General features: G+C 45.9%; 1 protein-coding gene across 1 annotated transcript in view; it reads left to right on the forward strand.

Annotated features, from left to right (window-relative positions):
• Window positions 1-23,121, forward strand: part of Itgb3 (integrin subunit beta 3) — a 56,752-nt gene that overhangs the window by 30,663 nt on the left and 2,968 nt on the right. The window contains exons 5-13 of the mRNA XM_048366879.1: window positions 337-499; window positions 1,594-1,755; window positions 4,344-4,439; window positions 5,066-5,155; window positions 5,824-5,958; window positions 7,420-7,849; window positions 15,924-16,146; window positions 17,594-17,694; window positions 19,906-20,025. Of these exons, the coding sequence (XP_048222836.1) occupies window positions 337-499; window positions 1,594-1,755; window positions 4,344-4,439; window positions 5,066-5,155; window positions 5,824-5,958; window positions 7,420-7,849; window positions 15,924-16,146; window positions 17,594-17,694; window positions 19,906-20,025 (1,520 nt within the window). The remainder of the gene's footprint in view (window positions 1-336; window positions 500-1,593; window positions 1,756-4,343; window positions 4,440-5,065; window positions 5,156-5,823; window positions 5,959-7,419; window positions 7,850-15,923; window positions 16,147-17,593; window positions 17,695-19,905; window positions 20,026-23,121) is intronic.

Below are 23,121 nucleotides of genomic sequence, written 5' to 3' on the forward strand. Positions count from 1 at the left end.
AGAAAGGAAGGAACAAAGAAAGAAGAAACAGACAGGAGAGGAAGGCAGGCAGGCAAGAAGGAAGGAAGGAAGGAAGGAAGGAAGGAAGGAAAGAAGGAAGGAAAGAAGGAAGAAAGGGAGGGAAGGAGGGAGGGAGGGAGGGAGGAAGGGAGAAAGAGAGGAAGGGAGGGAGGGAGGGAGGGAGGAAGAAAGAGAGGAAGGGAGGGAGATTTATGTAATTGTATAGAGTTGGTGCGTAGGCATAAGCTGTCTATATTTGGCCCTCTCTTTCCTCCTAACCCCATGTTGCCTTTTCCATCAGAGTTTTTGCTTAAATAATCTTTCATCCCTCTTCAGTTTGAAGACCACCTGTTTGCCTATGTTTGGCTACAAGCACGTGCTGACACTGACAGACCAAGTGACCCGCTTCAATGAGGAAGTGAAGAAGCAGAGAGTGTCACGGAACCGAGACGCCCCGGAGGGTGGCTTTGATGCCATCATGCAGGCTACAGTGTGTGATGTGAGTTTGGAAGGTGTGGGGTATCAGGTGTGGTTGGCACAGATAAAAATGGGGAAGGAAATAGCTCAGTCTGGGGATTTCTTTTTTCTTTTCTTTTTTTGCCAGTCCTGGTGCTTGAACTCAGGGCCTGAGCACTGTCCCTGGCTTCTTTTTGCTCAAGGCTAGCATTCTGCCAACTTGAGCCACAGTGCTACTTCTGGCCGTTTTCTGTATATGTGGTGCTGAGGAATCGAACCTAGGGTTTCATGTATACGAGGCAAGCACTCTTGCCACTAGGCCATATTCCCAGCCCTCTGGGGATTTCTGGTGTGATAAAAATTGGGTAGGAACAAAGCAGAACTTTGTACAGTATGAGTAATAAGTGATGGTATGTAGCCATTGTTTATATCCACTCCATGTCCTGGGCTGATAGCTCTTTGAACCACAGTCATTCCAGATAGTTCCTAGAGACAGAATCTTCTACCTTCTCTACATTTGTGTGTGTGTGTGTGTGTGTGTGTGTGTGTGTGTGTGTGTGTGTGTGCTAGTACTGGTCTGGAACTCAGGGCCTGGGTGCTGTCCCTTAAAGTTTTTGCACAAGGCTGGTACTCTACCACTTCAGCTGCACTTCCAGCTTTTTGACAATTAATTGGAGCTAAGAGGCTTACTAGCCCTTCTGCCCAAGCTGGCTTTGCATTGTGCTCATCAGAGCTCATCTTCCTGAGAAGCTCGAGTTACAGACATGAGCCACTGGTGCCTGGCCTTTGTCTGGAAGAGCCTTTATTTCAGAGTTAAGTCTGAGCAGATGGTAAGGCAGGATTCCTTTTAGCCCAGCCAGCTCTGAGGATGCAGGTGGATTTCTAGGTGGGTAACATGACTGCTAATGGAAGGGTTATGTTTGGAATTAAAAAGGTGCCATTCAATTCCTTCCACTAGCCACCTGTTTCTTAAGAGGGCAGAAACTCCTGAATCAGAAAGCTCTGGTTTAGGTTCCAATAACTGGGATGGCTCTCCTGTTCATCCAGCCCTTTCTGAGAGGGGGTGCTGAATCTTTGTTCTTTACCAACAGCATGGCTGAACTTGAATGGCCTCTTTTGCCTTCTTATTTTAAACAGGAAAAAATTGGCTGGAGGAATGATGCATCCCACTTGCTGGTGTTTACCACAGATGCCAAGACCCATATTGCATTGGATGGAAGGCTGGCTGGCATTGTCCAGCCCAATGATGGGCAGTGCCACATTGACAGTAACAATCATTACTCTGCTTCTACTACTATGGTGAGATCCTTGGCACTGCCATGGTTCCTACTCAGTGTGGCCAGGGCTACTTTAACCCAGCTGGAGCTTTTGTGTGAATGTGAAGATGGCAGACCTTCCTTTGGGCAGTAGACAGGGCTCAGTTTCATCCTGCTTCTGCCCCCTACAAGCGGGACACCCTCATGGCTGTCCCTAGGGTATGATTTGCCCAACCATTAGAGATGGTCTTGATGTGGTCAGTGTTATCATTGCCTCCACTGTCACCAGCACAGGCAATAGCATCATGACAGCCAGAGTGGACCCAAAGGCCCAGCTGTAGGCAGATCTTCCTCTGCAGGGCCCCAGTGGGATCCCATGTTCACATGTGGTTATTGGGAGAAGACAGAGGGAAAAGGGACAAAGCAAAAGCACTGAGTACAGGTTCTATAAGGAAAGGTTGAAGGGCTCAGAGTCAGTTAGCTCAAAGGAAAGAAGGCCTGTGGATGATAAAGGGTAGTATATAAGAAGACTTCTGGTAAGTTATGTGGTTTAATTAATTAGCCATAAATAGTTTACTAAATATGAGACAAGAAAAAAATGAGATAGGAGCCAGATGCTCGTGGCTCACACCTGTAATCCTAGCTACTCAGGAGGCTGAGATCTGAGGATCACAGTTCCAAGTCATCCTGGGCAGGAAAACCTGTGGGACACTTTTTTTTTCTTATTTATTGTCAAAGTGATGTACAGGTTACAGTTTCCTACGTTAGACATTGGATACATGTCTTGTACTGTTTGTTACCTCCTCCCTCTTTCCCTCTTCCCCCCTCCCCCGCTGTGAGGCTCTTATCTCCAACAAACTACTCAAAAAAGTTGGAAGTGGCTCTGTGGCTCAAGTGGTAAAGTGCTCACCTTGAGCAAAAAGACGCTCAGGGACAGTGTCCAGGCCCAGAATTCAAGCCCCAGGATCAGTGATAGATAGACAGACAGACAGACAGACAGATAGACACAGAAGAGACAAGAAGTTTAAATTGAAACAGGAGAAATTGTTTTGGAAGCCATGAAACATAGGTGCTGATATATCTGGGGAGGTGGAGGAGAGAGAAGTATGAATTATTCATTTTCTCTTTTCTTTTCTTTTTTTGTGGTAAGGTCTTAATAGGTAGCCAAGACTAGCCTTGAATTTGAGATTTGCCTGCCTTACAAATGATGGGATTATAGGTGTGCCCCACCATGCCTAGACTTTTTTTTTTTTTCAGTGCTGGGGATTTAACCCAAAGTCTTATATAACATGCTAGGCAAGCCCTGTATCATTAAGTTTCACCCCAACTCACTCTTCATCTTTTAAAGATCATAAATAGAGGAACTAGCTTGTTGAGGTTTACCAGAATGTGCTGGATGATCTTGAGACTCCACCCGCAAGAGACCTGGGGTTTCATGGACGTGTGAATTCCTTGGTGTCAGTCAAGTCGAGCACTACCAGGCAATGGAAAGATTAGTAGACTTTCATACTTGGCTATGCAAGGAGCTGTACGATCTTACTCTTAGTGAGATTTTTGGCATAGTTGAGGAGAAAGGTTATATTTATTGATAACACAAAATGCATGATGAATGCTAAATTGATAGCATAGTCAAGGGTTCTAGACTTCCAAAGAAAGTGAGCTCATTAGGAGCTGGGATGGTGAATTTGAGCTAAGTCCTAAAGACAGAAGATGCTTACCAAAAGGAAGACTACTCCAGATGGGAGGAAGAGTGGACCAGGTTGGTGATAAGTTAACCAGGAAATGAGTGATTGATGGTTGGAAAGCAATGCTGAAACCCCCATGGTGGAGTTCATGAAAAGGAGTCTAAGACATTTGTCATAAGCTCCAAGATAGTGAGGCCTAACCTGTGCCTGAGCCATGGAGCTGGGTTGGAAGAAACAGGTGTTTAGTTTTGACCCTTCCAGCCTGTCCCTTTTCATGTATGCCTAGAGTTTACAACTAGGCTTGGGTGGCTACCTTATCCTTCTTGTTCATTTATTAGTCTGTTTTCTTATTGCGTATAACAGAATACCACAGACTGGGTGAGTTAAAAATAAAAGAGGATTAATTACTTTTGGCTCTTGGGTTTGGAAGAACCTCATCTGGAGATGGCCTGCAGTTTTTTGCTTTTTAAATTATATTAATAATGATATCCTTCTTGCTGGTAGGAATCCCAGGAATGGTGTAGAGCCTCACAGGGGAGTGCACATGTGTATATGTCTCTTTGGGTCTTTCTCTACCTCTTTTTATAAACCTACTAGAATTTAATCATGGTGGTAGTAAGGTTCTAGCCTAATGACCTTCTTTAAACCTTCTTATTTTCCCAAGGTTCCACTTCTGAATACCCTAATCATATTATGTTTCAATATTCTTACTTTGAAATGGAAATCAAATTCCAGTGCATGGAGTTTTAAGAGATTCACTGAAACCATCTCTAATTCACTGCTCCTTGCTTTGACTAAAATGTTTGAGTAAAGTATTTAAGTATCACCACTGTCTTGGTCACCAATCCAAATCTGTCAAGTTCCAAGACTTAGAATCCACGGATATGTGTGAAACTACATCCTTAACCTTTACACCTTCCTCCTTAAAAAAAATCTTCTTTTCTAGGATTATCCCTCTCTGGGGCTGATGACGGAGAAGCTATCCCAGAAGAATATCAACTTGATCTTTGCTGTAACTAAAAATGTAGTCAATCTCTATCAGGTAACTATGCTTTTAAGACGTTCTGGAGTGGGTTGATCATGTGATGGATGGACCTTTCTCAGGCAGCTAACCCATGATGCCATTGGCTAGGGTCCTAACGGGGAAAGATCCTGTTTCCATTCATTTCCTTAGATGCTCAGCATTTCTGCATGCTGCCCTTTGCTTCTAACCTCTAATCTACTGGGATGGCTGTGCTGGTGTTTTTTGTTTTTTGTTTTGTTTTTTTTTTTTGGCCAGTCCTGGGCCTTGGACTCAGGGCCTGAGCACTGTCCCTGGCTTCTTCCCGCTCAAGGCTAGCACTCTGCCACTTGAGCCACAGCGCCGCTTCTGGCCGTTTTCTGTATATGTGGTGCTGGGGAATCGAACCTAGGGCCTCGTGTATCCGAGGCAGGCACTCTTGCCACTAGGCTATATCCCCAGCCCCCTGTGCTGGTGTTTGTGGTGGTGGGGCCCAGGGAATTCAATGGGATGAGGAGATGAAGAAAGGTTTCCTATTGTTTTACTCAGGGCTGAAAAACTGGCAGAGGCAATCTTGGTTTCACCGCTCTTAGTTTGATGTGGGGAGGGTTTTAGGAAGACCATCACTTCCCTTCTGTAAGTTCTGACATCTTTGTTTTCCCTTCTAGAACTACAGTGAGCTCATCCCAGGGACCACGGTGGGGGTTCTGTCTGGTGATTCTAGCAATGTCCTCCAGCTCATTGTTGATGCTTATGGCGTGAGTGTCTTATGCTGAGAATGGGCTCTGCTGAGTCAAACTTGTGTGGTTCACTGGAAGATTTAGCAGTTCTGGTTGCCAGGGTACCAGGCAGCTTTTCTGCTTCTTATATTCTCCAAGTAAGCAATGCCAACTCTGGGACAGGTACAGTTTTCTGAGAAGGAAATGGCCTAGGAAGGGATGCCAGGGAGTAGCAAGAACCATGAGTGGGGAGCTTAGAGAGGGTAGAAGGAGATGGGATGAGGGGCAAAGGGACAGTTGTAGGGGCAGAGTGAACGAGAGCAGGCTTCAACACCAGAGAAAAGATGCAGTGAAACCAGAGATAACAAAGTTGACTAAAAACCACCACAAGCACGTAGCCAGTGCTTCTATCTAAGATGACACACATTAACCCTTCCTGTTACCCATCTATGAGGCTTGCAACAGGGTGTAGCTAGTTTGGATTTTACCCAGTCTCATGTGGAGTCTGTAGAGATGGGAAGCAGGAATGGATCCCCGGATGGGAACTAGAACAGGAAATAGGCTCCCAGGATGCTCTAGCAGCTGCTAGGCCGCTCACCCTAGAGGGAGTCCAAGGTCTCCTGATAGACTTTTGGGGGAATGCAGTTGGCTTTGGCCTATTTCCTTTCAGCTCATTTTGTTTCCTTCTTTTGCCCTTTTCTGCTCAGAAAATCCGCTCAAAAGTTGAACTGGAAGTGCGTGACCTCCCTGAGGAGTTGTCTCTCTCCTTCAACGCCACCTGCCTGAACAACGAGGTCATCCCGGGCCTCAAGTCCTGTGTGGGGCTCAAGATTGGTGACACGGTAAGATGGGCCAGGCAAGGGCATTGCTGCGGCTCTGACTCTGGCCTGGGCCTCAGTATACCCACGGGCACTCAACCCCTACCTTTCCCGTGTCTTCTTACTGAAGGTCATTACAAGTGAGATGTATTAGAGGACGTTTCTATTCCCTAAACTTTCTGCAGCTGCAGAATGAATTTCACTACCAGGGGCTTTAAGAACTTCTAATGTAGTTACCTCAGTGTCTATATACACATTTGCTTATAAATAAGAATGTTTGTGTATATGAGTGAGTATGTGTGTGTGTGTGTGTGTGTGTGTTTGAACTCAAGGTCTTGTGTTCGCTAGGCAAGCTGGGGCTACACTTCCAGTCTATAAAGAGCTATTTTTTAAATTTTCACCTCCTGAAAGATAATATATTTTCTCTGCATTGTAAAATGGCAATCATCTATACATTTTTTTATTGAGTATTAACTATACACTGGGCATTATTCTAGCTACTAGAGATTCAACATCAAATGAAACAGGCAGAAATATCTGCCTCATGAAATTTGAGAATATAAATGTTCACTGTGCCCCTCTCTTTTCTCTATACCCACCTTTCCTTCCGTTCTTCCTTCCTTCTTCTATTTCCTCTCCTTCCCCTCTTCTCCCCTTCCCCCCCTCTTTCTTTCTTTTCTTGTGCTGATCCTAGGACTGGAACTCAGGGTCTAGACACTGTCTCTTAGCTTTTTTTCCTCAGTACTGGCATTCTACCACTTGAGCCACAGCTCCATTTTTACCTTTACGGTATTTTATTGGAAATAAGAGTCTCACACACTTTCCTGCCCGGGCTAGCGTTGAACCACAATTCTCAGACCTCAGCCTCTTGCGTATCTAGGATTATAGGTATGAGGCACCAGTGCCCAGCTCTCTACGGCTTTTCTTATTAGCTAATTCTCTTCTGCTCTGTTAAAGGAGAGAAAGATTGGTGAAGGAGTGAGGAAAAGGGAGGGAGACGAATCTTTGAAACATTGATCTTTCTATAGTTCTATTGATCTTTCTGCTGGTTGATTTTCTAGGTTATATGTGTTCATACCTCATATAAGAAATGTTATATGGAAATCCCCTGGCATATACGGTTGCACGTTCTGTGGCATTGTGTGCCAGTTTCATTGGCCAGAGTACAGTATTTTACAAGTTCGAAGATTCTGTTCTGCTTGACCTGGTTTGCTTCATGCGTGGGAAACCTTCTATATCTGGTCTCTGACCAGGTCTTTCTTTGTGTGCAGCAAGATAACCACAGTGGAACAACCCTCCTAGTGTCCATTGTTGTTTCTGCTCTGCAGAACTTGGTAGTGGGAAGGCCACGGAACTCAGATCACAGGAGGATTAGAGACTCAAGGTGGCAGGGCATGAACAGGGAAAAGCTTCTATTCCTTCAGGGCTAACTGGAATGCTAACTGGACCTACTTGGGTCTGAATGCCACCTGTCCTTCCATCCAGGTGAGCTTCAGCATCGAAGCCAAGGTGCGAGGCTGTCCCAAGGAGAAAGAGAAGTCCTTCACCATCAAGCCTGTGGGCTTCAAGGACAGCCTCACGGTCCAGGTCACCTTTGACTGTGACTGTGCCTGCCAGGCCCATGCCCAGCCTTTCAGCCCGCGCTGCAACCATGGCAACGGGACCTTCGAGTGTGGGGTGTGCCGCTGTGGGCCCGGCTGGCTGGGGTCCCAGTGTGAGTGCTCCGAGGAGGATTACAGGCCCTCTCAGCAGGACGAGTGCAGCCCCAAGGAGGGCCAGCCGGCCTGCAGCCAGCGGGGCGAGTGCCTCTGCGGCCAGTGCGTCTGCCACAGCAGTGACTTCGGCAAGATCACCGGCAAGTACTGCGAGTGCGATGACTTCTCGTGCGTTCGCTACAAGGGGGAGATGTGCTCAGGTGAGTAGAGCTGCGCCCGCACAGCCACGCATGCGCGCACACCTGTGCGCCTGGAGCAGAGTGGGGGGTAGATGGCACTCCACCCCAAGGGCAGAAGAAGAGAAAGGAGGAAGGGAAGGAACTAGACCTTTGCTCTTGTTGGTGGGGGTGCAAAGATGTTAAAAATGAGACTGTGCTTTCAGAGGCTTCTCTCCCTCTTCCAACAGGGCAGGCAAAAAAAGGGGGGAAGGGTCCGGGCGAAGAGAGTTTTATGTGCTTTCTTTTTGCTCATTGTGCGAATGTGTGAAATTCCCAAGCTTTCTGAGTATAAAAGTGTCTCTTTTCAGCTAAAAAGTAAATTATTGACTACTAGGGATTGTGGCTCAAGCTTGTAATCTTAGTTATTCAGGAGACTGAAGATCAACATGATTGGAGTTCAAGACCAGCCTGAGAAAAAAGTGAGATCCCAGCTTAGCTGAGAGCTGGGTGTGGTAGTGCATGTCTGTCATCCCAGCTAAGTGAGGAAGTATAAATAAGAGGATCACAGTCCGGGCTGGCCTGAACACAAATATGAGACTCTATGTGAAAATAACTAAAGCACAAGAGAGCTGGAGGCATGGCTCAGTTGATAGAGTACCCTAGTACTGCAAAAAAAAAATAAATAAAATTAAGTTGCTAGTACTTATAAATGACATATAAAGTTAGTAACAATTCTATGGGAATTTATCTCAAGAGACTTGAAATTGTACAATATATTCAAGACATTGGAACACATTTAATGAACTAATGTATTTAGAACAGTGTCCAGAAAATGGTGTGTTCTTTGTTACATACATATTAGCCTTATTTTTGTCACTATTTTTATTATTATTATTATTGGTCTGGAGCTGTGTTGTCTAATAAGGTAGCCATTAGCTACATGTGACTATGTAAGTTAATTGAGATTGAAACCATAAATTCAGCCAGGTGCGTGGTGGCTCACACCTGGAATCCTAGCAACTTGGGAGGCTGAGATCTGATGATCATGGTTTGAAGACATCCCAGCAGATAAACCCAAGGGACACGTATCTCCATCTAACCAGCAAAAAGCCAGAAGCAGAAGCATGACTCACGTGGTAAAGTTCCAGCCTTGAGCAAAAAACAGCTAAACAAGAGAGAGAATCTGAGTTCAAGCCCCACTTCTTTCTCTCTCTCTCTCTCAAACACACACACACACACACACACACACACACACACACACACACACACAGACACCCCTCCACACACACCCCACAACAATATAAAAAAGCAAAAACCTAAGTTCCATTGGCCAGTAGTCAAACATAGTGAGTGGCTTTCATATTGGATGGCACGGGTACAGAACATTTCAGTGTGGCAGAGAGTTCTATTGGGCAGCATTGCCACAAAGAGACCCTGCCTATAGAATGGGGTTCTAATTTTAAGTCCTTCTGCCTATCGAAGGTTGAGTTGTTCTTACTACAAAACTCAGTAAAAACTTAAGGATGGTGGGCTGATAACCTCAAACTTGATTTCTCCTTGTCTCCTAGACCAGTCAGAAGAACAAGTGTTGATACAGTCTTTATTTGCAGACCTACTGGCAGCACTCTCAGAGGGCAAACAGACAGGCTGGTTTTTCCTTTGGGCCCCAGAGATAGATTCTTTTTCTAGTTCATTAACCACTGTGGTTTGGTTTAATTCCTCTTATGCCAGATTGCAAACATTCACAAGTCAGCTGGAACTGCATGAGGGGTAAACTGTGGGGGCAATGGAAGAACTGGTCATAATTGTTTTCTACCATGGTTCATGATCCACATTAGTTTCATTTGCACTGGAGTTTCACTAGCTGGGCTAGTTGACACAACATTTCAACACTTATATAAACTGAAAAAAAAATTCAGTTAGGAAGATAAATCTGTCTCATTCTCAACCATACCTTGAAAACATTGCCTTAAAAAAATCTCCAACATTATTTCCTTCACAAAAAAAAGACCAACAAAACTTGAGAAAAAACATTTGGAGGAAAGTGATGTTAATATTTGATGGGTGGGGGAGTGAGATTGGTTTCATAACGATGAAAACATGAACAGCAGCGGTTTAAAAGTTTGGGGGTGAGGCGGAGATCTTAGCTCATTTGAATACACCACAGTGTTTGCACCCTATTCCATGCACCAAAGGCACCTGCGAAGTTTTCAGTTGGGACACCCAAGGTTGTAACTTCAGGGGATGGGCGGTGAGACGAGCTGGGGAGGGTTGCCCTAGGTGAGGCCTGCAGGGGGCATGCTGGGGCACCCCCACGATTCCTGCAGGCCCATTGTCTCTGGTCTGAGGTAAGGTGCTATGGTGGGGATCTACACAGAGTGTTTCCTTTGGCTGACACTGAAGCCATACAGCAAAGCTACCAGGGTCAGCTGCACTGGCTCCTGCCTCTGGTCCAGGCAGGAAACACTTGTGTCCAGTCCAGAGAGAAACTCAGGAGGTCCCAGCATCCTTCTTCTCCCACTTCCTGCCAGGGTATTGTGTGCCCAGCACACCTGTCTGGGTCCTGTGGCCTGTCATCACCTCCTCAGGGACAGAACTCAGGACACACACTCACCATGTACTTGCTTTATGCCCGTATTTGGGTGAAGAAGGTGACTCCTGACTTCTCAGAGTGGCTATGCCCAGCTTGTCTTTGTCCCCCAGCTCCATGGCTAGCCTGGTGGTCTGTTCTTGGCCACATGCAGGGGCTCAGGAGCCAGAAGTAGAGGGAGACATCACGGCATGCCATCCAGTGGGCTTTCCATCTAGATTGGATTCATTTCTCTAGGTCCTGGCCATCTCCCTCCTTCCCCATTGAACTTTGATGTTGGCCACTATCCTGCCTTAGACATCAGGGAGTGAATCCTTTTCCTCAGGCTCTTTTCCACTTACTAAATCCAAGAATATGGACTGTGCGCCACCCTGTCCTGTCCTGTGGTGGTGTGGGATGGAGAGGCATAAATAAGACAATTTCATTTTTTATTAACTTTCCAAAGGATAATTTACCACATGAGGCAGATCCTAGAAATGAGGTCTTATAGGAAACCACAGGAGAAAAAGAGAAAACCTGGGCAGTTTCCCGGAAGAGGAGGAGGGCTGCCCCATGAATCTCAAAGGAAGGTTGGTTCACAAGAAGAGGCGTAGGATGAGGACTCAGCCTGAAAGTCTAGCTGTGTAGGGAGAGTAAGCCAATGCCCACACCCCTGCACCTCCACCCCAGTTCTCTTCCTTCTTCCCTCGTTTCATTCCTTGCTCCCCTCCTCTGACTTTCCTGTGAACTCAGCCTCAGCCTCCCTTTTGCTGGAGGAGTGCCAGTCCTGTGACATTAGCACACTGTGGTTTCCTTTTAAGGGCTGGCTCTGTGAGAGTGTGGGGTCAGCCTGCTGGCTCTGGCTGGCAACTTCCATTCCCTACCTCACTCCCTGGCTGGCCCAGCAGGTCAGATTGTCAAAGATCACTTTGTTTGGCCTCACAAAGGAAACACTATGGGACAAGGGTTCTGAGCAGGCCGGGGCCTCTGAGTGCTGCCAGGCCTCTGTGGAGCCCATCTTTCATTCCTTTCCTTGTTCAGAAGCCACGGCCCAAAGGGAGGCATAGTGGATGTTGTAGGGCCCACTCTGCTGGCCAGCACTGCCACCGCGGCCTGCCATGAGGTCAGCTGAGAATAGCTCACAGCTGGTCCTTCCCTGGAGCCTTGGCCTCCACTAATAGGAGCTGCTTTGCTCTCAGATGATGACCAAGGACTGATGCACATGGGTTCTACAAGGCCAGGTCTCTGGCTTCCAGATGAGCCTAGCCCTGTGGTGCCATTCATGCCCCAGAGCCTACCCTGCCATGGGTTCAGGCTGAACAGATTCTCTGTCCAAAACCAAATTCTTGCTGACCTTTTTTTTTTTTTTTTTGGTGCCAGTCTTAGGGCTTTAACTTGGGGCTGGGAGCTATCCCTTATCTCCCTCCCCCGCCCCCCGGCCAGGAATAGCACTCTACCACTTGAGCCACAGCTCAAATTTGGGCTTTCTTATTGGTGGTTAATTAGAGATAAGAGTCTCCTAGACTTTCCTGTGCAGGCTGATTTGGAACCATGATCTTCAGATCTCAGCCTCCTGAGTCGCTAGGATTATAAGTGTGAGCCACAAGTGCCTGGCTTCTGCTGGATTTGACTCTCGCTCTGTACTACAGCCATCCATCCCACTTCCCCAGTAAGACACTTGACAAGAATCCTTAGCAGATATTACTTCGAGGGAAGCCAGCCTCAAGTCTCAGACTTTCCATCTTTCCCACTCTTCTGCCTCTTTCCCTTTGCTCTCCAGGTAGATGTGGCAGCTGACCAGCTGGCTTCTGTTGCCCATCCCTCCTGAGAAACACACATTTCTTTCCATGGCACCTGAGGTGTAGCTGAGTATTCTTTATTTGGTTAGTGGGTTGCCTTTGGTGTGTTTGACTCTGAAATGCCAGTGTGGCCAAGTGGTGTTGGAGCTACAGGCAGAGGGACCCACAGTAGCCAAGAGACACTAGTTGCACCCAGTGGCTTGAATGGGGGCAGTAGGTGTCAGCTAGTGCTGTAAGAGCCTGGCCTTGTCCCACACCCTCTTTTCCACCTCTCTGAGGTCACCTGCTTACACAGTGACCAAGTTACTAGACCAACATTCCCCTTTACTTTACCTCTCCTTTACTTCCTGCATTTCCTCTGATTAACAATCATGTTTTAATTGTGCATCCACTGCTTTCTGAGTCCAAGTTCTAAGGACTGAGTCACATTCTGCAGCATTTAAACACTAGCTTGTTGAAGCCCTGTTAAAGGAATATGGTGGGGGCTGTGTGTGGTGTTGCACACCTGCTGCCAGAGAGGCAGAGATGGGAGGACCGAGGTTTGAGGCCAATCCAGGCAAAAACATGAGATTATCACTCACACACACACACACACACACACACACACACACACACACACACACTATTACCACACACAAAAAGGAAGAGAAATGGATAAGCAAGCAAAAGGCCATAAAATAAGGATTAAAAATAGAGGAAGATATAACATACTTGGAGAATAAATGATAGTTCAGTCAGCCTGAGAAAGCCAGAAAAAGTTTCTGACAGTAAGTAACATTTGAGTTGGGCCTTAGAGAGTGGGAATTTGGTAGTGATTGTGGAGGGAACAGGATGAACAGAAACGCCAGGGCATACAGCTCTACAGAAGGTGGCAAACAATTCAGTATTGGCTAAGATGTGGAAATGTGAGATGATAGCAGGTAGAGCCATTGAAGTGGCTTTGAATGTTTGCTAAGGACTTTGGGTTTAATCCTTTATATGATAGGGAGTTCTGTAGGTTTTTATGCAGTTGAAGACTGAAGATAATGGCTCAAGCGGTAGAGCACCTGCCAAGCAAGCTCAAAACCCCTAAGTCCAAATGTCAGTATCACCAAGAAGAAAGGAAATTAAGCAGATGCACATTAATATGGCATTGACTAATGTTTTACAACAGTGGTTCTCAAGGAGGAAAGAGCTCAAGGAAGGAGCTATTTTGTCTCCCACTTGGCCATGTCTGGTGCTGCAACTGGAATGAGGCTAAGGCATTTTGTGGGTGGAGTCCAAAGAGATTAAACATTCCACAGTGTACAGGACAGACTCCCCAAGTAATCACATATGTGAAACCATGCCACAGAAAGAAGACCCTGGCTGCAGAGGAAAGGAAGATTGAATTAAGAAAAGGAGATGAGGGGCTGGGAATATGGTCTAGTGGTAGAATGCTTGTCTTGTATACGTGAAGCCCTTGGTTCAATTCCTCAGCACCTCATATATAGAAAAAGCCAGAAGTGGTATTATGGCTCAAGTGGTAGAGTGCTAGCCTTGAGCAAAAAGAAGCCAAGGACAGTGCTCAGGCCCTGAGTTCAAGCCCCGGGACTGGCAAAAAAAAAGTGGGGGGGGGGGAAAGAAAAGGAGATGATTTAGAATTATCTAGGGATGGAACCAGGTTTGGGACAATAGCTTAGTGAGTCCCAGAAACATAGCATCAAAAATTCCCTTTATGCTAAGTCATTGGTGGCTTATGCCTGTAATGCTAGCCTGATCAGGCAGCTGAGATATGAGCAAAGTCTAGGAGACTCTTACCTCTAATTCACCACCAAAAGCCAAAAGTAGAGCTGTGGCTCAAGCAGTAGAGTGCCAGCCTTGAGCAAAAAAGCTAAGGAGCAATACCCAGGCCCTGAATTCAAGCTCAATACTAGCATGAAAACTCCACTACCCCCACCGCCAAAAAACCCAAACAAACATAAAAAGTCAAACAACTCCCTTTCTGTCTCACCCACATGAATAGTTGAATACATTTGAATTCTTAAAATGTTCTCGCCTCAAACTTTCTCAATGGTATTAAGCAGAGTTATGAGATATTCTCTGTTATCTACTTTTGGTCTCTCTTCTTCCTCCACTAGCCAAACTTAAGAATATCCCATTAAAACTGGTTTCATCTTTTAACCACACAAAGACCTCATTTTTCTATAAGTTACAGAAGTCTTCTGGAAAGACCAGCATATATAAATAGTGGCAAGCCGTGTTTACAGCATCCCATGGTAGCTTAGCAATTGGGATCTGAAGTTAGAATGACTTCACTTTGAGCTCCGACCCTGTTGATGAGCTGTGTGGTCTTGGGCAAGTTCCTTAATTTCTCTGACCCTACATGAAATGAGGAGAATAACTTAGAACTTGGTACAAGGCTTGGCTCATATTTAAATGCTCAATGAATATTAGTGGACGTCATTATTGTTGTTGTGAGGATTGTTGGCACCTTTCCCACTGGGAATATTCACTTCGTTAATTGGTTTGGAAAATGGAGTTGGTTTCTCTAAGTAAACACATTCCAAGGCCACCTTAATACATGTCCTGGGGCCACCTAAGCTGTAGCGGAGTCACATGGACGAAGAAACCAGGATAAGAAAGAGGTTGGATGCGTCAGCAAAGCTGGCAGCAGTAGAACCCTGTCTACAAAAGTCCTCATGGAAATGCTTCTGCAGCTTCGGGGTGCACAAGCAGGAAGGATGGTGGGCAGACTCGGGGGTGGGGGGGGCAGTGCTCTACGTGACATCATTGCTAACACTGTCTCCCCTGCTGTTCACCTTAGGAAAGAAAATCTCTGCTGCTCTCATTGCTTCTTCTCTTGCTTCCTCCTGTCTTTTCTCTGGCATTTCTGGGATGATATAACACTGGCTCTCAGCAGTCTGTGAGGTAGGCGGCTTTGTCCTCTGTGCTTACTGGGCTCTGTTGACTGATTCCATGGGCTCTCAGTGCCTTCTGTCTGTCCCTTGCAGGTCTCACCCCCTGTCCCCTGCATTTGGGTCACTCGGTGCCCCTCCCTTTCCCAGGCCTTGGTCCTAGTAGTGCATGGACCTCTCCATTCCTCCATTCTCCTACCCTGCAGCCTTCCTGTCCGGAATCCACTCCCCAGACCCTTGCTTCTTGCCTTGAAGTGAGACACCAAGTTGATTGGAGAAACACAATCATGGACTGGTGGCTGCTTTGTTAGTGGGAAGACTGGCTTGTCCAAATTGGAGCCTGTATTGGTGTCCAGCCCACCTGGGAAATGACAGTGAAGATGCTCTCTGGTCAGATAGGGAGGGGAGAGGCTCTATCAGGTCAAAGGGGGAGAGTGTGGGAGTCTGTCGGGGTGGGGATTTTGCGATTACCAGGCCACTCCATCAAAGCTTCTGCTGTGGGCACAGGCTTGGTGTAGAGTTGTGCCAGCACACAGGGCTACAGAGCTGGCTTCCAGTCATTAGATGCAAGGGGCAGAGAAGGAGGGTGGAGAGGTTTGAACAGGGTACGAGAAAGGGTAAGAGGACTAGGAGACATCAAGTTTGACTGTCCTTTGCTTTCCAAGTCCTGTCACCCTTTGGGGCTCCTAAAGAGTTGAGTTTCCCCCCCCACCCCCGCCTCTGAGGAGAGCTCCCGTGGTTGTGACCTGCTCTCCACCACCTGCAGGATGATCCCTCATCTTGGTGGGAGAGCGGGGAGGAAGTTCATAGCTTGCTGTCCTGGGAGAGAGACCCTCACCAGTGGGTTTGCCTCCCGGGCTCTGTGCCTGCAGGTCATGGCCAGTGCAGCTGTGGGGACTGCCAGTGTGACTCAGACTGGACTGGCTTCTACTGCAACTGTACCACGCGCACGGACACCTGCATGTCCAGCAATGGGCTGCTGTGCAGCGGCCGGGGCAAGTGTGAATGTGGCAGCTGTGTGTGCATCCAGCCAGGCTCCTATGGCGACACCTGCGAGAAGTGCCCCACCTGCCCGGATGCCTGCACCTTTAAGAAGTGAGTGGACAGTGGGGCAGAGTTAGGAGGCGTTGGGACCCCTCAGTCCCCAAGGTTCAGATTCCTAGTCACCAAAGCCTTAGGGAGAAAAGTCCATTCCAGTCAAATGATTACTCTGTTCAATGAAAGCTTTGCAGTGGGAGAGGTGGAGGTAGGGGCAACTGTGAAAGGGGTCAAAGCAGTACCAGCTGGACCCGAGGCTCCCCTCCTAGGGTGGCATCCCAAACCCCTCTGGGTGGGAGGAAGGCTAGCATTCCATGCTGATGTTTGGATTCTGGGGGTAGGGCAGGGACTGGAGTTATTGGGGACATTGTGTGAGGCAGGCATTTTACCAGTACCAGTACCAGCTCCTGCTGTTTGCACGTCGAAGGAAGCCACTGTGGGCCCACATCCGGGGCTCTGCCATTCCTCCTCCACTGTAGGCGGTGCCAGATTCAGTCATGCACTCTGGGCCGCTCTATGGGAGTCCATCCTCAGAAGGGACCCATGCTTGTTTAAAAGCTCTGTTGTCACTGCCACAGAGTTCTTCACAAATTCTGAACAACGTTTTCATTTCACAGCAGATCTCAATCGCTGAATCACATGGTCAGTTCTGAGTTTAAGCTTCCAGAAATGATGTAGGGGTCACCATCACAGCTCTTGAAGTTTAACAAGGGTGGCCATGATGCCACATGCTTGTAATCCCAGCACTCTGAGAGGCTATGGCAGGAGGATCTTGAGTTCAATGCTAGCTTGGGTTACCTAGTGAGACCCTGTCCCCTTCTTGCCCCCCACCCCCAAAAGCTTAACAAAGGTCTTAGGGATTGCTGGCTGTTATGGCCAGCATGTGAGTAATGAAATTCCTTGACTTCTGAACTCTACACACTTGGCTCTGAGCCCACAGGATAGTCTGATAAATCAGGTGTGTTTGTGTGTGTGTGTGTGTGTGTGTGTGTGTGTGTGTGTGTGTACACACCCCAGTACTAGGGCTTGAACTCAGGGCCTCCTTTCCCTTAGCCTTTTCATTCAGTGCTATCACTCTATCACTTAAGCCACACCTCCCCTTTCTAGATTTTTTAAAAGAATTGCGGGGATGTGGGGGGTGTCATGGGGCATGAATTCAGGGCTTGGGCATGGTCCCTGAGCTTTTGTGCTGAAAGCTAGGACTCTACCCCTTTAAGCCACAGCCCTGGTTTTCTCATGGTTAATTGGAGATAAGAGTCTCACAAATTTTTCTGCCCAGGCTGGCTTCAAACTGAGATCCTCCGATCTCAGCCTCCTGAATAGCTAAGGTGTGAGCCACCAGTGCCCAGATTGTTTCCCAAATTTTTACTCAAACAAATGTGATGATCATTTTTACCTTCTTGCTAAAGGTAGAGATGCTTTCTTCAGGGAGTTCAGTGTTGGACTGGACCATGCTTAGGCTTGCTCTTCCTTTGTCTTAATAATTGTGTCATCTCTCCTTTAGGGAATGTGTCGAGTGTAAGAAATTTGACCGGGGAATTTTGCAGGAAGAAAACACCTGTAACCGTTACTGCCGTGATGAGATCGAGTCTGTGAAGGAGCTGTGTAAGTCTGGCAAGGCTAGAGTCTCCCACACCCAGGTTCTAAAGGATTCCAGTTCTGTTCCAGGTGCTCTCCACTGCCATCTGTAAAATCTAAGAGTAATACCCACCTCCAAAACCACTGTGGAGGCCTGGCGCATGGCAGGCAGAGATGAGTCTGGCTTCTACTAATGAGCTCAGCAGTCTTCTCTTGCTTCCTGGAGTCCCCAGATTCAATATGGGCCTGATTACAACTTGGAAAGGGTGTGTAAGTCAGGCAACCCTAACCTTACTCTCCAAAATAAGGGAGATTAAAAGCACCTCATTTTAGAGATGGAGAAACTGAGGCACAGAGTTGGGACATGGTTGCCCACCATTTTATCATCAGCTAAGCTAGTAATCAAGTTTATTTATGAAGTCCTAAGCAACTTGCATGTTTTTGCTTAAAGCATTGATGATTTAGAAGGCAACTTTTCTCCATATGGATTTGTAATCCATGCCTCTATCCTGAAGTCTCTAGGATTTCTGAGCATCCCTCTCTTCCTGAATAAGACAAATACAGAATGGGCATCAAAACTCTAGCCCACAATTATTTTGGTCTGTGACTTCCCTCTAATTTTAAAGATGATCATTGGTGCTCTCAGAACATCTGGTGTGGTTATCTGGGTGGGAGCACTGGGTGTTACCAGGGAGATGGCTATCTTCCACTGATAGCAACTGCTATGAAGAAAGGAAATGATTCTTCAGAGAGAGCTCACAGTTTGAGGCAGCTGGGAAGTCAGCTTTGAGAGGGAGTATTAGGGAAAAGAATCAAATCTCTGGACCTTTTGGCTGCTATCAGATGTGGAGTGATTAGGTTGTTGGATTTGAAGGGGAGTAGTTTTTCCTCTGGAGGAGACTAGGCTTGCTCTGCTTAGCTCAGAGGAGAGAGGGTGCCCAAATGTGGAGTTAATTTATCATCTTGATCAGGCAAGAGTATTGCAAATTTGTATTTCTTTTTATTTATTTATTTATTTTTGCCAGTCCTAGGCCGTGAACTCAGGGCCTGAGCACTGTCCCTGGCTTCTTTTTTGCTCAAGGCTAGCACTCTGCAACTTGAGCCACAGCGCCACTTCTGGCCATTTTCTGTATATGTGGTGCTGAAGAATCAAACCCAGGGCCTCATGTATACGAGGCAAGCACTCTTGCCACTAGGCCATATTCCCAGCCCCAAATTTGTATTTCTTGATCCACCATGCTCATCACACTTATTAAGCCTTCTCTGTATGGAATTTTATGGCAGATTAAACGTTCTAAAACAAAATTTCATTATCTATTTTTTCCAAACTAATGGAGTAGGACTGTGGTACTGTTGTAATCTTTGTTTTGTGGAGGAGGAAGTTGAATCTCAGAAAAATTAGGAATGTTGTGTGAAGATGAGAATTAGGTCTTGCAATCCCCACTTTCCTTGGTACTGTGATTCTACTGGTACACTGTTGGCTTGTTCATTTTGGGTTTGTTGAATGTGCTTTAAGACTCAGGTTCTAATCCTTCTCCATCACCTATTTACTGTGTGATTCTGGTGCATTAGCTTCATGGCATCATGTGTCAGTTTTGCTCATCGGGTTTTATCAGCTCAAGGTATAGTACAACCGGTGGAGGATAAGCCAGTGTCTCTGACAGGATGCACAAAATAGGGAATGAGTCAGAGAGAAGGCTGGCTCTGGGGAGGCCCAGCAGATCAGAACCAGACATGGGAAAACCGTAAGCAAATGACTGGGGAATTATTCAGCAAGCCGAGAAAACCAAGAGCGGGAAAGACATACCTGCTGGATGTGAGGAATGGTTTACATTTCCTTCTTTAATTCTTCCTGTCAGGTGGGCATCCTTTTTTTTCTTTCAATAATTAGGTGATCAAAGAGAGAGAAGGTCAGATGACGTTTTCAAGGTCACACAGCTAGTATGTGGTGGACCCAGGCTTTGAATTAGAATAGAACTTGAATTGTTATAGCATATCTCTTCTAGAGGAAGGAATGAGAACCAAAAGGGTCCTGGGAGGGCCAAAACACACCAGGGAGGGCCAATGAGTGACACTTGCCAGGCATAACAGGCATCTCAAATCTAGGCACCTTGCCTAATGTCAGGCCCACACTTTCCCAGAAGTCCTATAAGAGGTTTGGAAAGGCTTTATCAGCTAGGAATTGACCTGTTTTCCATTCTTCCATATCCTCCTCTCCCCTCTCCACCTTTCTCCTAGCGGATACTGGCAAGGACGCAGTGAATTGTACCTATAAGAATGAGGATGACTGTGTTGTCAGATTCCAGTACTATGAAGATGCCAGTGGCAAGTCCATCCTGTATGTGGTTGAGGAGCCAGGTGAGTAAGCCCTGGAGTTTTTCCTATCCCTGGCCCCAGGAGGAAGAGCCACTTTAGATGGGAATTTCCACCCAGCCCTCCTCTTACACTGAACAGATTAAGCCTGGTCTTACTTCAAGTCTTACATTATTGGTCCAAAAGTACTAGAGAGAAAGTGACTCGCTAGTTGAATGTCATCAAAGAATGGAACATACCATGGCATTTTTTTTTTTGAGGAGGTAAGGTCTAGATGTTAAGGAAGTTAAATTCTAGGATGTCAGATCATGACACCTGTTATATCATAAGAGAGATGGCTGTTGTGTGCAACCCACCTGCTGCTGCAGAGTTGGGCCTGGTGGTGGAGGCACCGACCATCCCAGGTTTATGGTGGGATGCGGGGACTTAATGCTGCTATGAACAGTGAGTAAGTAGATGGTGTTTGCTTTCTGGACTCTCCTAGCACACACAGACTAACTATAGGTTTGTCACTTCTAGGAGCCATAAATTGGAAGAGAACACATAGTTGAAGGGCTAAGCCACTGAAGGTAGAAAAGGGCATATTACTAAATAGTTAAACATTGGCCAATTAGTTTAACCACATAGAATGGATTCCTAAGCAGGATTATCTTCATTCCCAGATTGCCAGACACACAGTCTGTTCTAGGCAATATTTGGTGTTGATTTTTACTAAGAAGTAATGACATAAAAATCAAATTTATCTGGGTCCTTGCACATGAGGTTACTAAATCTGTCAATCCTAGTCATACTTCTCTGACCTTGGCTCACTTACCCCGGGTTCTACTACTATGGTTGGGAGGGGTTCCAGAGATCAGCTGATCTTGTTTCTCTTTACTGAAGCCTGACACCTACTCATGCTTAAATGGATGGTCAGAGATTGTTTTTCTCTGAAGTTCTCCTGGGGTTCTACCTGTCCTGTCCTTACCACCATGGAGAATGGAAGAAATTTCCCTTTGAGTTTAAGGGTCATGCCTACGATAATGCAGAGGATTCATAATTGCTTTTCCCAGAAGAACTGGGGCCCTTGGTTCCCAGGAATTCAGATGTTGGAACTTCATAGCCTCTCTCCAGGCACTCTTTCCATTATAGACAGCTTGTAATTTGGTGGGTTGGGAAAGAGCCAGCTTGGTTTGTGGTGGTGATTGTTTTTGTGTATGTGTGGTGAGCACAGGGTGAAAGTTTAGAGAAAAAGGTGGGAGACAGTGTGGAAAGTGGGTGTGACTTCCTCTCCAGATGCAGTACCCATATATATAAACACCTGGTTTCATAACATGCGAGGTTATGAAATAGTCAGGTCACATGTCAGGCACCTGAGGTTTACGGGAAGCCAGGCTCTGCAGACCCTAGAGCATGACCTAATTTTTGTCTGCTTTGGTTGTTGCCTGGGGTTGAACAGGAAGTCAGCTTTCAGCAGGGTTAAGATGTGGTATATATACACAATGGAATTCTACTCATCCATCAGAAAGAATGATATTGTACCACTTGGAAAAAATCATCTTAAGTAAGCTAGACCCAGAGAAACATAGGTTCCATGGTTTCTCTCATTTGTGCCTACAGTTCTACAATACACTGGATGGTTAAAAAACAGTATGCTGAGACATGATAAATTATATAGGACTCTAGGCATTCACACACAGTGAGACCAAAGAAAGATATTCTTTTTTTTTTTTTACAACTGTGATATATCAATTGTTTCCATAACATGGTAAAGAAAGATATTCTTAGGAGAGGAACATAAAGGCATAATGCCTATGTGAATCTGATCATATAAAATGATATTTATTGAAATGAACTCAAGGAAATGGAAACAAGAGGTCTTTGTTGCTTTTTGTGTTTTGTTTTGTCTTGTTTGTTCATTTTTGTGTCTTTGGGAAGGTAAAGGAGAGTGCAGAAATGGAGGACAAAAGGTGAACAGTGGCACTCACAAGACACTATGTTGAAAAATAAACTGTACAACTTGTGGGTGAGGACAGGAGGGAAAAACTGGGAGAGGGGTGAGGGAAGGGGTAACATTGTTCAAAAGAAATATATGCTTCATCTCACTTAGATAACCATAAGCCCTCTGTACATCGCCTTTGTCATAACAATAAAAATTCACAAAGAAAAAGAATTTAAAAATAAACTGAAAAAATAGATAATGAATGTTTCCAGAAATAATCTCCACATTGTCTTGACTGGCAGTCCTCCTAGTCTGTAGTGATGCTAACTCGGGGAGGTTAGTACCTGAACTAGGGTAACAGACACAACGCCATCAGGAGCTCAGAAGACAAACAGATAAACGAAACAGTGGGAGAAGAATCCTGTAACAAGAGCTGATGTTTTATGAACACTTAATTTGTGTCAGATTGCTGGCACGTTTCTGAGTTATTAGCTTAATTATTCCTCATAAGAAGTTTTTAATTTTTGTGTACTTGTACTGGGGCTTGAATTCAGGTCTTCATGCTCTTGCCTTTTCACTCAAGGCTGGCACTCTACTACTTAAGCTATATCTCTCCTTTTGGAATTTTGCTAGCTAATTAGAGATAAAGGGTTAATGGACAGTTTTGCCCAGGCTAGCTTCCAGATCCTCAGATCTCAGCTTCCTGAGTAGCTAGAATTACAGACACGAACCGCCAACACCCAGCTCATAATAAGTGTGTGTGTGCATGTGCATGCATGCATGTGTGTGACACTCCTAGGGCTTGAACTCAGGACTTGGGTACTGTCCCTGAGCTTTGGTGCTCAAGGCCTGGCTTTTTGAAGGTTAATTGGAGTTAAGAGTCTCACAGATTTTTCTGCCCAGGATGGCTTCTAACCCGGATTCTCAGATCTCAGCCTTCTAAGTAGCTACGATTAAGGCACTAGCCACCAGCAGTCAGCTCATAAGAAGTTTTTAAAGTGTGTGTAAATACTTTCTCCATTTAAAATTTGGTTGAATTTTTTTTTCAATTAAGTATAAAACAAGGATTGAAACTCAGGCACTCTGGCCCTGGAATAGACAGTGGCACAAGCACAAAAGACAAGTCAGACTTTATCTCTACTTAGGGACAAAAGAGAGATTGATGAAGATTCTGACAAATAGGAAATATGTCCCAACTAAAAGGGTCAAGTGCTCTCAAT

The sequence above is a fragment of the Perognathus longimembris genome, chromosome 17 (genome assembly GCF_023159225.1).
Source record: "Perognathus longimembris pacificus isolate PPM17 chromosome 17, ASM2315922v1, whole genome shotgun sequence".
Classification (NCBI taxonomy): Eukaryota; Metazoa; Chordata; class Mammalia; order Rodentia; family Heteromyidae; genus Perognathus; species Perognathus longimembris.